General features: G+C 38.5%; 1 protein-coding gene across 3 annotated transcripts in view; it reads left to right on the top strand.

Annotated features, from left to right (window-relative positions):
• Positions 1-809: 809 nt before the first annotated feature.
• The window catches only part of CD84 (CD84 molecule), a 37971-nt gene continuing 23533 nt past the window's right edge, over positions 810-15247 (top strand). For 2 of the 3 annotated variants that reach the window (XM_032608921.1, XM_032608913.1), the window contains exon 1: positions 810-936. In XM_032608921.1, the coding sequence (XP_032464812.1) occupies positions 891-936 (46 nt within the window). In that variant the 5' untranslated portion in view covers positions 810-890. Of the gene's footprint in view, positions 937-5510; positions 5695-15247 lie in introns of those variants that run through there. The other variant, XM_032608927.1, reaches the window with a different exon arrangement.

Here is a 15247-nt window from a genome sequence, read left to right as displayed (position 1 = left end):
CCAACACACCCCACACAGACAAGGTCCTTGTTATACTTCTAACAGGGATTGGCTAGGAGCATAACTAGAGGAGTATCCTAGAAGTATACTAGAGAACAGTCCTGTGTTACATCTAGCTCAATCATAACATAATTATACAAATTATACATTATATATATTATTTATGTATATACATATATACATTACAATGTATAATATAATTTATATATTATCTGATAATATACATTATATTACTATTACATATAATATAATTATTATACAGTATAAATAATTTTACAGTTATATACAATTATAAAACTGTATAATAGAATTATAAATAATTATTATTACATGCAACTATAATTATGTAATATTAACTGCTACCACTTATTAAGCTCCTATAGTGTTAACACGTTCTTCCTATTCATAATCCCTACCACCTTTCTCCTAATAATGTTAACTTACTCTTCAGACCTGACTCAGCTTGGTTGTCAGTTCCTTCAGGAAGCCTTCCCCACACTGTCCTAGTCTGGGTTAGAACTCCCCGCTGCCCTCTCAGTTCCCATTATTTTCTCTTCAGCAACACTTATCACACTATATTGCCTGTTAATATTGATCTCCCCAACAAGAATATGAGCTCCATGAAAGGAGGGTGATCAATTGCTTTGTTGTTCTTTATATTGCCAGTGCCCAGAAGAGTGTCTGACACATAGTAGGCATTCAATAAATATTTGTGGAAAAAATAACTAATTATACAATAGAAAAAAAAAAAACTAGCATGTCCTTCATAAGCTAACTCACTTCCTTTCTTCAATGCCTTCTATAAAAAGCAGCATGAAAACAGAAGTGAAACGGATTCTCCGCTGGAAGAGAGCCATACTTTTGCACAGAAGTTTATACTCTGGAAGAAGATGGCTCTTCACCACCTATGGATCTTGCTCCTTTGTCTACAAACCTGTGAGTTCTGACCCTTCATGATCCCCTCCTAATTTTCTGTTGTTTTAGAAATTTCCCTTAAGGAAGACATTGAAATGCCCTTTTGATCTGCTTTAACAGAAACACCCTGGGTCTCAAAAGGAATCCAACTGACTGGGGAGAGACCTAAAATCCAAACCTAACTGTTTTTCAGCTTTAGAGTTTATATTTCCGAATTTTATTTGTATTCAGTCTCTAAAGGTCTGAGACAAACACTTCTGCTCAGAAGAGTCAGCATATGGTAGACCTGCCCAGAAAATCAACAGAGGAACAGATAATCCAAAACCTTGAAAAACTTAAAAGCAATTTTTTTTGGTGTTAGAATGTGTTATATAGACTTTAACAGAGACAGACCCTTCTCAATTATTTCATTTCTCCAGCAGATTAGAGAGATGCATGACTATAATTATCATTGTAACAATTTCATTGCTATAAGCCCCCTTTATTTTCAAAGTAAATTCAGAGCTATTGCTCTGCTTCTGTCCTCCAAAAACCCTAAAATAAATGGAGAAGAGATTATCATCCCTGTTCTACAAATAAGTTAGTTCTCAAAAGAGAAACAGAGAAGTTGAACTGAAAATTCTGTTTTTCTTACTTATGGCTTAACAGTAAATTATAAAGGTTAAATGAATATTGGTTGTTGTTAGTACAAAGAAAACTATGTAACATCAACATAGTTCTGGGAGTGCTTTGTCATTGCATATATTATCTCATTGAATCCTAACAATTGCCTTATTTATGTAAAAACTGACTATATTTGGCATTTCTAAATCTACTTATAGTGTCTCTTACCAGCTTTGGAAATGCATTAGCAAATTCCTGGCATGAGTTAGAACACAGAGAATCTAGTGGGTTAGGATTTCTTGAAAAGGTAGAATCCATGCACTTTGGTCTCTCTGGTTCCCTTAACCATTTAAAACTGTGGCTCATTTAATGTGAGCTTCATAGATATTGTATCCACTGGGCAGGTCAAGTTTTTAGAGCCTATATTAGTCATCTGGACATACAAGTAGAAAATGCAAGTAGACGGGGAAAAAAGTTGAATAGAACCTAAGTGTAAATCTAAGGATGTCCCCAATCTTCCAAAGAAGGGTTGGACAGGGTGGTACTTGATATCACTTAACTTGGAAAGCATTTTACAATTTTTATGCCCACATTCTTATGTGATACATACTAAAATCATTTAAATAAGCAAGATAGATATTATTAATTCCATTATGCAAAAAAGTGTAATCTAAGATTCAAGTTAAAAAATTCACCTGAAATTTCACAACTTGAAATTGGTAGAGCTGGAAATGGACATTTGTTCTGTTAACCCCAGGGCTATAGTTCTTTCTGCTGCACACTTTTCTGACCTCTTCACTCATTCAGTTTCCACGTCCTTGATACTCTTCAAAGGGCAAAACATGCTACGATGAAAGGCAGCTCTAAGATACACTTGCCTCATCTACTGAAACTGAAATCGAAGTTGTCAAATCAGCTAGCAGTGAATCATTCATCCATTAGTTTTAGGACTTTGGGAAAGTTATATAAACTCCACCTGTTGTCAGGAAGAGGACTATTTCCCCTCTTCCCCCTCTTGAGTTCTTGTGGCTGGACTAATAATAAAATTGACACAAGACAAATTATAGGAGAAAAGAGACAAATTTTAATTTGTGCACACAGAAGTCTCATAGAAATTAGACCTAACAAGTGGCCAAAACAAACAGCTTTTATACTTTTTAGACAAAGAAAAAATAAACTTGTGAAGAATCAACAGGACAAAGAAACTTAGGCTTTGGGTGCTCAATCAGTGAAGAATGTAAACAGAGTTTGGGCTTGAAGTAGTAAATTAAAGTAACAAGGTTTGTTTATACAAGCTCCTTGCCCCAAATTCCCTGTCTCTGGTGATAAGGATGTCCTTGTACCTCCAGATATAGGGAGTGCACCTTTCATATGGGAGATTTATTTTCTGCTTTCAGGGGGACAGAGAAGAGTCAGAGTTTCCCTCTTGCATTGGCTGCTTCTTAAGGAACTTCAATTCAAAATAATCAACATTGGGAGTTACCTGGTGGCCTAATGGTTACAATTCTGGGCTTTCACTGCCATGGCCCGGGTTCAATCCCTGGTAGGGGAACTGAGATCCCTGCAAGTGGCACGGCCAAAAAGTAATAATAATAATCAATATGCCATTGTGGCATATTTGGGGACAGCCCATCCTGGGCCCCAAAAATGTTATTTAGATTTCAAAATGGGAGAACTATTAGTACAATAGGATTGTTTTGAGAGCCAAAATGATAATCCATGTACAACACTTGGCACAGTATCTGAATATAGTAGGTGCTTAACAAATATTAGCTAATGCTTCTGTTTTTCACACTTGCTTTTCACGTGGTTTTAGGAGGAGCCAGGGCTTTCTTGCACTGAGATCCTGGGTGAGACTCCTCTGTTTAGGATGATCCAAGGAACATGAGCAGATGGAAAGATGGTGGGAATTTGAGCTTAGGTGTGGGATTTTGGGGTTCCATAAGAGAAAACCAGGGATGAAATATTCATTTTGTCAGGGATCCATAAATGAGGGATGGGGACTTGTTTTTATAGCAGTAAAACTAAAAGTACTTTCAGGTACAATTTGCCTTTGCTGAATAGATCTGTTTACCTTTTAAAATTTATTCCACCAACATTTCCTGAGTCAAAAATATACCCGAAATCCCTCCTGCTGCTATTCCTGGCAAAGATGGTCCCTTATATTTAGCACTGGGCTTAGACATCAACACTGACTTTACTTACTTCCCTCGAATTCAGAGCAGCGGAAGCAGCTGAAATGCAGTGGGAAAAGGGGGTTGGAAATCACATTTTCCCTTGAAATCACTGAAATAAGAGGAATCTGAGTGTGCAAAGCTCATGACCATTCCATGTTGGAAAAGTTTTCTCTAAGAACCAAGACTCACAGTCTTATGCTCTATAATCTCAACTTCCTCATCATGACCTGTGAACACTGTGACTCTGACTGTCCCTCCAAGTATTCTACTAGCTACCTACCCTTTGGGGTAGAAAACAAGAATCCACCACTTTTGCTTCATGCCCCTCTATGTGTTCTTTCTCACACTCCTTTAATTCTTCCTTTTCTCCTCACCTTTCTCACTTCTCTTTCTTCAGCCCCTCCACTTGCTCCCTTATCCTCTCACCTGTCAATAATAGTAATAATTAACCATTTATGAAGCAATCACTACATGTCTGGCATTACTCTAAGTAGCGTACGTTTGTTATTTTGTCTAATCCTCACAACACCTTATGAGATGGATACTATTAATATCCCAGTTTACATATGAAGACATTAACACAGAAAATCAGAAGTCATTTAGCCAAAAAGTGGGGGAAGTATGATTTGAACTCCAGTGTCTTTAGGCTTAACCACTGAGCAGTGCTGCCTTCACCCACTTTGATGCTGAAGTGGAATTGTCCCTGAGATTGATGGTTATCCCACTTTGGGATTTATCATGAATGGTGATTTATTCCCAACAAGAAAGCATTATTCAGCAGAAGCTGGGCCTATCTCTCCATCTACCTACAGAGGAGGATGGGGGTTAGAGGCCAGACCTTTGCCAATAACAGAAGTTTAGGCAGGCCAGCAAGGCAGAATATCCAAGGAAATGACCATATCCAGACATGGTTCAGGTATCATTCACATGAACATGGTTATGTGTTGACTTGAGTTTTCTTCTTCAAAACAAACAAGGGTCCAGTATCAACAAGGTCTTGATGTCTTGTTGAATGTAGAGCACATCATGGTGTGTTCCAGCAGGTGATACTTAAAAGTACAAGAGAAGTGAGCGGGCCCCTCTGGATATCTGTTCCTGGATAAGTAGGCCCCAACCATCATCCTGGGGGTTAGGGAGAGGATTTCATGCCTGGAGAAGGGTCCTGGCAAGAGTCAATTTGCCACTAGTCCAAAGTCCTAATGAAGAGGGGCCTTCAAGATAAAGACCAAGCCTCTGTTCTAGAAAGCGATTTGAGCAGACTACTACCATAGACACTCAGAAAGGGCTTAAAAGCAAAAGCCCAAACTAACACACCATTGTAAAGCAATTATACTCCAATAAAGTTGTTAAAAAAGAAAAACAAACTACTATGTATAGAACAGACAAGCAAAAGGGTGTATTGTATAGCACAGGGGAATATAGCTATTATTTTCTAATAATTTTAAATGGAGTATAATCAATAAAAATATTGAAAATATAAATAAATAAAGCAAATCATTGTAAAGATTCCATGATACAGAGCTTAGCACAAATGTCTGGCACATAGTAAGTGCTCGATAAATATTGGCTATTGTTCAAAAAAAAAAGAGCAAAAGCCCAGCTATAGACAAGAAAAAATATATTAAGTATGGGGAAAACTAGGTATCAGGACATTAGCTTAAAAATCCAATCTCCAAGTAGAGGCTCGAAGCTGCATACTTGTGACAACACAGGACTCCAGTAGAGGGGGTAGTGACCCACCACACCAACCCAATCCACAAAGCAGCCCTAGAGATCAATATGGTGACCCACAAAGCAGCCAGATTGCCTTCACAACAGGAGCCCAAAAGTCAGTGCTAGGCCACTTGGGTTACTCAAGTATTTTCTAAATCAAACCTTTCTTCTCTTGAACCTAAGAGAAGGATGAATCTGTAAGTTTGGGGGTATCTAAACTCATCTACGTGGAAGTTGGAAAAGAAAGAGGTGTGAACAATCAATTGGGGAGCTGATGTTAGTAGAGGTATGTACCCACATTTCCTTTGTTATACTCGATTTTTGATTATATGCTTGCCGTGCTGAGTAGTGATAAAATAATGGGTGGTCAGGACCCCATCTCTGTTTTGAGAATCTGTGTGTGTGTGTGTGTGTGTGTGTGTGTGGGTGTGTGTGTTTTGCAGAAGTGGAATCAAGTCAACCCAAATCTCAATAAAGATAATATAAAGTAAAAAAAAAAAAATCCAGCAGAAAATAGCATACTATTGTATGGGGGTGGTAGGTTCCTTTTTTAAAAAACCTCATAACCAAGGACTTTCCATGCTCATGGAAAATAACACAAAACTTCTGGCTGCTAACACTTTGTTTCCTCTTTGTCTGCTACTTCACTTCACCCAGAATAACTGGTTACAACCACCTCTCTTCTGGGTGCCATTGGGTGGTGCTACGTCTGGTCACCCTTCCAGGCCTGGAATATTCAGGCAGGCAGTGAATGGGAGGAGAGGAGGGGAAGGTTAGCTGGAGTCAAAAAAAGGACAAGAAATACTGACTTGAAGAATCCTAAAGAAGTGAGGGGGTTTGGGTCACTATTAAGCAAGAGTCTACCCTTCCTTATTTCCACTCCCATGAATAGCTTCATGTTGGCCTTCTCTAATATCTCCCCAATACTGCAGCTCTTCTTTTGGAACACATAAAAGTTGTCTGGGAATATTATCTTAATCTCTGTAATAATGCTTTCATTTTACATAACAAACACATATGGTGCCTAGTATATGCAAGGTACTTTTCCAAAAGGCTTACAAATATTAACTTGTTTAACTCTCATAATGCTTCTATGAAGTAAGTGCCACTATTAGTCTACTGGCTTCATTTAGAAGCTGATAAAACTGAGACACAGAGAGGTGGTTAAATTTCCCAAAGTCTCATGGCTAGAACAAGGGCAGAAGCAGGATTCAAGCTCAGGCAGTCTGGATCTTCATCACTAAGTCATGGTGCTTGACACAGGGGCAGAAGGAGGGTGCTCTACATGGCAAGACTCCCTTTGGGGGTTCTAGATTCTTCTCTGTTGATATATACATCTGAGAGTACTCTAGTGTCATTTGTTTTTGGAATTTTTGAATTTTATTTTATATTTTTATACAGCAGCTTCTTATTAGTCATCAATTTTATACACATCAGTGTATACATGTCAATCCCAATAGCCCAATTCAGCACATCACCATCCCCAAACCCCCACGGCTTACCACTCTTGGTGTCCATACGTTTGTTCTCTACATCTGTGTCTCAACTTCTGCCCTGCAAACTGGTTCATCTGCACCATTTTTCTAGGTTCCACATACGTGTGTTAATATACGATATTTGTTTTTCTCTTTCTGACTTACTTCACTCTGTATGACACTCTCTAGATCCATGCACATCTCAACAAATGACTCAATTTCGTTCCTTTTTATGGCTGAGTAATATTCCATTGTATATACGTACCACGACTTCTTTATCCATTCATCCATCGATGGACATTTAGGTTGCTTCCATGACCTGGCTATTGTAAATAGTGCTGCAATGAACATTGGGGTGCATGTGTCTTTTTGAATTCTGGTTTTCTCTGGGTATATGCCCAGTAGTGGGATTGCTGGGTCATATGGTAATTCTATTTTTAGTTTTTTAAGGAACCTCCATATTGTTCTCCATAGTGGCTGTATCAATTTACATTCCCACCAGCAGTACAAGAGGGTTCCCTTTTCTCCACACCCTCTCCAGCACTTGTTGTTTGTAGATTTTCTGATGATGCCCATTCTAACTGGTGTGAGGTGATACTTCATTGTAGTTTTGATTTGCATTTCTCTAATAATTAGTGATGTTGAGCAGCTTTTCATGTGCTTCTTGGCCATCTGTATGTCTTCTTTGGAGAAATGTCTATTTAGGTCTTCTGCCCATTTTTGGATTGGGTTGTTTGTTTCTTTAATATTGAGCTGCATGGGCTGTTTATATATTTTGGAGATTAATCCTTTGTCCATTAATTCTTTTGCAAATATTTTTCCCATTCTGAGGGCTGTCTTTTTGTCTTGTTTATGGTTTCCTTTGCTGTGCAAAAGCTTTGAAGTTTCATTAGGTCCCATTTGTTTATTTTTGTTTTTATTTCCATTTCTCTAGAAGGAGGGTCAAAAGTATCTTGCTGTGATTTATGTCAAATAATGTTCTTCGTATGTTTTTCTCTAAGAGTTTTATAGTGTCCTGTCTTACATTTAGGTCTCTAATCCATTTTGAATTTATTTTTGTGTATGGTGTTAGGGAGTGTTCTAATTTCATTCTTTTCCATGTAGCTGTCCAGTTTTCCCAGCACCACTTATTGAAGAGACTCTCTTTTCTCCATTGTTTATTCTTGCCTCCTTTGCAATAGATTAGTTGACCATAGGTGTGTGGGTTTATCTCTGGGCTTTCTATCTTGTTCCATTGATCTATATTTCTGTTTTTGTGCCAGTACCATATTGTCTTGATTATTGTAGCTTTGTAGTAAAGTCTGAAGTCAGGGAGTCTGATTACCCCTGTTCCGTTTTTCTCCCTCAAGACTGCTTTGGCTATTCGGGGTCTTTTGTGTCTCCATACAAATTTTAAGATTTTTTGTTCTAGTTCTGTAAAAAATGCCATTGGTAATTTGATAGGGATTGCATTGAATCTGTAGATTGCGTTGGGTAGTAGAGTCATTTTCACAATATTGATTCTTCCAATCCAAGAACATGGTATATCTCTCCATCTGTTGGTATCACCTTTAATTTCTTTCATCAGTATCTTATAGTTTTCTGCATACAGGTCTTTTGTCTCCCTAGGTAGATTTATTCCTAGGTATTTTATTTTTTTCATTACAATGGTAGATGGGAGTGTTTCTGTAATTTCTCTTTCAGAATTTTCATCATTAATGTATAGGAATGCAAGAGTTCTAATTTCTCTTGTGGTCAGCAACGATGCTAGATATGATTTCAATTTTCTTAAATTTACTGAGGCTTGATTTGCCACCCGAGATGTGATCTATCCTGGAGAATGTTCCATGCGCACTTGAGAAGAAAGTGTAATCTGTTGTTTTGGGATGGAATGTCTTATAAATATCAATTAAATCTATCTGGTTTATTGTGTCATTTAAAACTTCTGTTTCCTTATTTATTTTCATTTTGGATGATCTGCCCATTGGTGCAAGTGAGGTGTTAAAGTCCCCCACTATTATTGTGTTACTGTCGATTTCCTCTTTTACAGCTGTTAGCAGTTGCCTTGTGTATTGAGGTGCTCCTATGTTGGGTGCATATATATTTATAATTGTTATATCTTCTTCTTGGATTGATCCCTTGATCATTATGTAGTGTCCTTCCTTGTCTCTTGTAGCATTCTTTATTTTAAAGTCTATTTTTTCTGATAGGACTATTGCTACTCCAGGTTTCTTTTGATTTCCATTTGCATGGAATATCTTTTTCCATCCCCTCAATTTCAGTCTGTATGTGTCCCTAGGTCTGAAGTGGGTCTCTTGTAGACAGCATATATATGGGTCTTGTTTTTGTTTCCATTCAGCAAGCCTGTGTCTTTTGGATGGAGCATTTAATCCATTCACATTTAGGGTAATTATCAATAGGTATGTTCCTATAACCATTTTCTTAATTCTTTTGCATTTGTTTTTGTAGGTCCTTTTCTTGTCTTGTGGTTCCCACTTAGAGAAGTTCCTTTAGCATTTGTTGTAGAGCTGGTTTGGTGGTGCTGAATCCTCTTAGCTTTTGCTTCTCTGTAAAGCTTTTGATTTCTCCATCGAATCTGAATGAGATCCTTGCTGGGTAGAGTAATCTTTGTTGTAGGTTCTTCCTTTTCATCACTTTAAGTATATCATGCCACTCCCTTCTGCCTTGTAGAGTTTCTGCTGAGAAATCAGCTGTTTACCTTATGGGAGTTCCCTTGTATGTTATTTATCATTTTTCCCTTGCTGCTTTCAATAATTTTTCTTTGTCTTTTTTGCCAATTTGATTACTATGTGTCTTGGCGTGTTTCTCCTCAGGTTTATCCTGTATGGGACTCGCTACGCTTCCTGGACTTGGGTGCTATTTCCTTTCCCATGTTAGGGAAGTTTTTGACTCTAATCTCTTCAAATATTTTCTCTTGTCCTTTCTCTCTCTCTTCTCCTTCTGGGACCCCTATAATTTGAATGTTTGTGCATTTAATATTGTCCCAGCAGTCTCTTAGGCTGTCTTCATTTCTTTTCATTCGTTTTTCTTTATTCTGTTCTGCAGCAGTGAATTGCACCATTCTGTCTTCCAGGTCACTTATCCATTCTTCTGACTCAGTTATTCTGCTATTGATTCCTTCTAGTGTAGTTTTCATTTCAGTTATTGTATTGTTCATCTCTGTTTGATTGTTCTTTAATTCTTCTAGGTCTCTGTTAAATATTTCTTGCATCTTCTCGATCTTTTCCTCCATTCTTTTTCCGAGGTCCTGGATCATCTTCACTATCATTATTCTGAATTCTTTTTCTAGAAGGTTGCCTATCTCTACTTCATTTAGTTGTTTTTCTGGGGTTTTATCTTGTTCCTTCATCTGGTACATAGCCCTCTGCCTTTTCATCTTGTCTATCTTTCTGTGAATGTTGTTCTTGTTCCACAGGCTGCAGGATTGTAGTTCTTCTTGCTTCTGCTATCTGACATCTGGTGGATGAGGCTATCTAAGAGGAATGTGTAAGTTTCCTGACGGGAGGGGCTGGTGCTGGGTAGAGCTGCCTAGTGTCATTTAATCTTCAGAATTCCTCAAAGTGGTAGAGGAATTTTATTTCATTTACCAACTAGAATCCTGAGGTTTGGCAGGTAAGTGACTTAGTCATGGTCATTTAGCTGGTTGGCAACAGAGCCTTGACTAGAACATGTTTCTTGATCCCTATTTCAGGACACTTTTACTAACCATGCTATGAAGCCCCAGCCTCTGGACCTATGCAATTTTTTTGTTGTTGTTAACAACATGAGAATATTGGAATGGAAAGTAGTTACAGTTAGCCAACTGCTCCTTCTTATTAATCAGTTTACACCATGAACCTTCCACACCAAGACCCAGAGACCAGTAGAGTTATCTCTTGCCCTCACTCTTTCTTGCTCTGAGTTTTCTACCTTGCTTTTTATTGCTAGAAAAAGGGCAACTGGGTCAGTAGCTTAAAAAGTATTTAGTCTTTCAACAAATATTTAATAATCATCCATTAATTGTTAGGGAAATACTAGTGACCAAAAAAGACAAGGACTGCATGGCAATTATATTCTCATGGGGGTGCAAAGTGGGGAAGACAACAAGTAAATACGCACATACAATGCTTTAGTAGTCAAAACTGCTATGAGGAAAAATAAAGTAAGGCAAGGTCATAGGGAGTGATGGGAAGGAGACTGCTACTTAAACACGGTGTTTAAGAAAGCTCTCTCTGATGAGATGACATTGGAGCAGAGTTTCACAGTAAGGGAGTGCTAGAAACAGTGTAGAAAAGGAGGACAGCAAGTACCAAGTCTCTAAGGCAACAGCAGCTGGTTTGAAGAATGAGGAAGTCAGTGTGGTTGGAGTGAGTAGGGGAGAGAAGGGTAGGAGATGAGGCAGGAGAGCAGGGGCAGACCAGACAGGATCTAGTAGATGGTGGCAAAGTACATGAAAAGAGACTAGGGAGCCCCTCAAAACCCCAAATGTACACTGTCTTTGTTTTTAATAGACTCTAAGGAGAACTATGAGGTTTAAGTCTAAACACCTTCTTTGTTGTCATCAATATTTGATATTTCAAAATCTCTTTAGATTCCACCCAACACTTCTTAGTAAGTTTCCCTTGCTCAGCTATGAAGAATTTCCCTCTACTCAGTTAATGTTCTCCTGCCCCATCAATATTTCTAACACAGATGAAGTTTCTGATTCTTTATTTTTCCCAAACACATTTCTTATTCTCATATTCTCTATTGCCTTCTTCCAATTAGTGAGTCAGTGATTTTTGGCAGCTACTTTATCATGAAATGTACATTTGTGAAGTCCACCCATTCACATGGGTTCATCCAGGGGAACAGGAGTTATCACCTAATACACAAAAGATATATTAGACTGGAAAATGTGCCCAGCTTCCCTTCCAGGAGGGGAAATCCAGCTCCAGGGAATAGCCTGCCCACGGTGCTCTCTGTCTAAGCTGGTGTCATCCTGCCCCTCTGGTCCCCTCTTCACCATAGCTACCTAGGGGTCACAGCGAACATATTTTCCCATCCAAGCCCACATCCCAGGGTTCCAGGCTTTTCTTGCCTTTGCCTCTCCCCTAGAAGTAGTGCCTTTCTCCTACCCACCCCTGCTGTGGTCTGGCTATGGGAGTCAGGATATCACACACAGTCAGAGATGTTATAAATGTGGGTCATCTCTTCTTCGTTAGGCTCCCAAGACTGCTCAGCAGTACCTTCATCCACTTAATCAATCTCTTGTTAACTCCCTGAGGTGTTCCCTAGAGCAGCATTTCCTCAAAATTTTTACATTCATCAAAATAATAATAGCAACTACCATTTTTATGTGCTAGGCATTGTGCTAAGTGCTCTATCTTTATAATTTCATTGAATAATTATCCACATTTTAAAGGTGAGGAACATGAGGATCAGAGAATTTCAATAATTTTCTCAAGATAACATATGTAGGTTCAAATATACCTAGATTCAAAACATGTGTCCCTAACCTTTATACTTCCTAACTAGTCCCACTCTTGCCTCTTCTTATCTCCTACATTACTGAAGAGATGAAGGCCATCAACCATGACTGTCTACTATTTTATCTTCTCTACTCCAAAATGTCCACTATGTATTAGGCACCTTCTGTTTGCCCTCACAGCAATTCCATGAGGCAGGCATTATTATATCCTATATTGTAGTTAAGTAATATAAGGGCCTCAGTAAATATCAGGGATTGAACTTGAACACAGGTCCATCTGGCTCAAACCTATGTTTCCTCCACTTCACAAAGCCGCCTTTCTTCTATCACTACTCCCAACAGGACCTTAAAATACCCGTATGCTTTCACTCATCCTTTCCTTTTTTTCTTCCACTTCAGATGAAGGCATTACCCTCCTCTGATTGAAAACCTATACCTTTCTCTGCCCACCATTTCCATTCCATCTTTTGTTCCACACAAGCATTAGTGACCAGTGTATCCTGCACTGTGCTAGGTGCTTGGGATTTGAAGGCAAGGTCCCTGGATTCAAGTGATTCACAGTGTCCAGAAACAGACACATGGATTCATGACTACCAGCCAGTGTGGCAAGAACTATTAGAGAGAAACACCAAACTCCATGAGTAAGAGCACGTAACCTAGAGCAGACATGATCAGGGAAATCTCTATCTTCTCTCCCTCCTTACCACCCTTCCCCCACCAATACCTTCTATTTTAAAACAAAATCAAATAGTAGTTTTGCTTGACCCTCTAGCTATTATTCTACCTTATAACATTTCTTTCACTATTAAGCTTTTCCACTTCTTTACCACATATTCTATCCTCAATCCTCTGTACTCTGGGCTCCATTTGAATCATCTTAACTTGCACTACATTCTCAAGCACCATCAATAACCTCCTAATGGACAAATCTAGGGATCATTTTCAGTCTTTATCTTACTTGAAGACTCTGAATCATTAGACATCAGTTACAGCCCCCTTCTTGAGATTTTTTGTCCTCCTGGATTTCATGATATTGTCCACTATTGGTTCCTTTCTTGCCACTCCTACCACTTGGTCTATTCAGTTTCTTTTGACAGTGCCTCTTTTAGAACTGTGAGCACTGTTCACAAGGCTCAGCCTTGGACTTCAGCCAACTCTTCCTGAGTGACCCTCTTCTTCAATCATCTTCTCTCCATAGATGATTCCTAAACCACTTGAATTTCAGTTTGATGGCAAATGACAGAGACTCAAAAAAAAAAAAAAAGAATTCCTTAAAGAAGAAAAAAGTTTATTTCTTGCTCATGTAAAATGTCTGGAGTTGGCAGTTCTGTTGGTAGAATAGTTTACAAGGTCATCAGGAATCCACACTTTTTCAGTCTTCCTGTGCCACAATTCTCAGTACTTGGCTTCCTCTTCTTGATCCAAAATGTCCAAGATCCAGTTGTCATGGCATTTCAGCCTGCAAGAGACAAGGAAGAGATGAAGAAAACAAAGCATCCTCTTCTTAAAGATATACAAGTTGATACAATACTTTCAGTTTCATCCTATGGACCTGAACTTAGTCACATGACCAAACTGAGCTAGCAGAAGGCTGGGCAATGTAGTCTTTTTTTTTTTTTTTTAACATCTTTATTGGAGTATAATTGTTTTACAATGGTGTGTTAGTTTCTGCTTTATAACAAATTGAATCAGCTATACATATACATATAACACCATATCTCTTCCCTCTTGCATCTCTCTCCCTCCCCCCCCATCCCACCCCTCTAGGTGGTCACAAAGCACCGAGCTGATCTCTCTGTGCTATGCGGCTGCTTCCCACTAGCTATCGGTTTTACATTTGATAGTGTATATATGTCCATGCCACTCTCTCACTTTGTCCCAGCTTACCCTTCCCCCTCCCCATGTCCTCAAGTCCATTCTCTAGTAGGTCTGCGTCTTTATTCCCGTCCTGCGCCTAGGTTCTTCATGACCTTTTTTTCTTCTTTTTCTTTTAGATTCCATATATATGTGTTACAAAGAATGGAGATGAAAACAAATATTGGAAAACAACTAGCAGATTCTGTCACAGTCCCCCAAATAAAACTTTGAATCCATTAATTTTTCTTACCTTCCATCCTTCCAACTCCTTATTTAGATGGTCCACCATCATCTCACATTCAATATTTCTGACACTAAACTTGTCTTCTCCTTTTGACTTCTTTCAAGCATAAACTTAATCAATTTCCAGCAGCTATTAGTTTTCCACTGACATGAAGTAGACATTCAAAATATATTGTTGAATTCTGTGACATGTCTCCTTATTCCTTGCCTTTATTTGTGCTCTCTCTCAAATTCAGCCCTTCCTTTCCACTCTCATCATCATCCCCCGATTCATGCCCAGATGGCTACAATAGCCTATGAAATGGTTTCTTAAGCCCAGCTTCTCTTTCCTCTTATTCTTCCTACATGTTATTACCATATTACTATGACCTTAAAGCATCATTTAATTTTTATTCTCAAAAACTTTAATAGCTCCTCTCTGCCTGTGGTGTAGACTTCAAACTCAGGGCTGTCCCAAATCTAAACAATTTATATCTCCAGCCTTATTGCTCTCTACTCTGTTATGCAAATCTATACTTATTCAACCTATATCACACATTCTCCTGCTTTTAAACTTTTATTCAGAACCTGAAGACCCGAGACACCAATCCTTTCCCTTTCTATCCAATAAAATTCTATTCACTCTTCAAGGTCTTCCTCAAATTCTATTTCCTCCAAGAAGTTTTCTCTAACAACTGCAGATCAAAGTGATCTCTCCCTTCTTTGAAATCCTACTGCAATTATTGTCTCTACCATTTGCTTAAATTTATCATTTACCACTTCATATTGTAAAGGAGATTTATGTGTGTCTGTGTGTGTGTCTCATTTCCCTAAGC

Source organism: Phocoena sinus, chromosome 1 (genome assembly GCF_008692025.1).
Source record: "Phocoena sinus isolate mPhoSin1 chromosome 1, mPhoSin1.pri, whole genome shotgun sequence".
In the NCBI taxonomy this organism is placed as follows: Eukaryota; Metazoa; Chordata; class Mammalia; order Artiodactyla; family Phocoenidae; genus Phocoena; species Phocoena sinus.
Note: the sequence above shows the minus strand (reverse complement) of the source record. Positions and strands in the feature narration are given on the sequence as shown.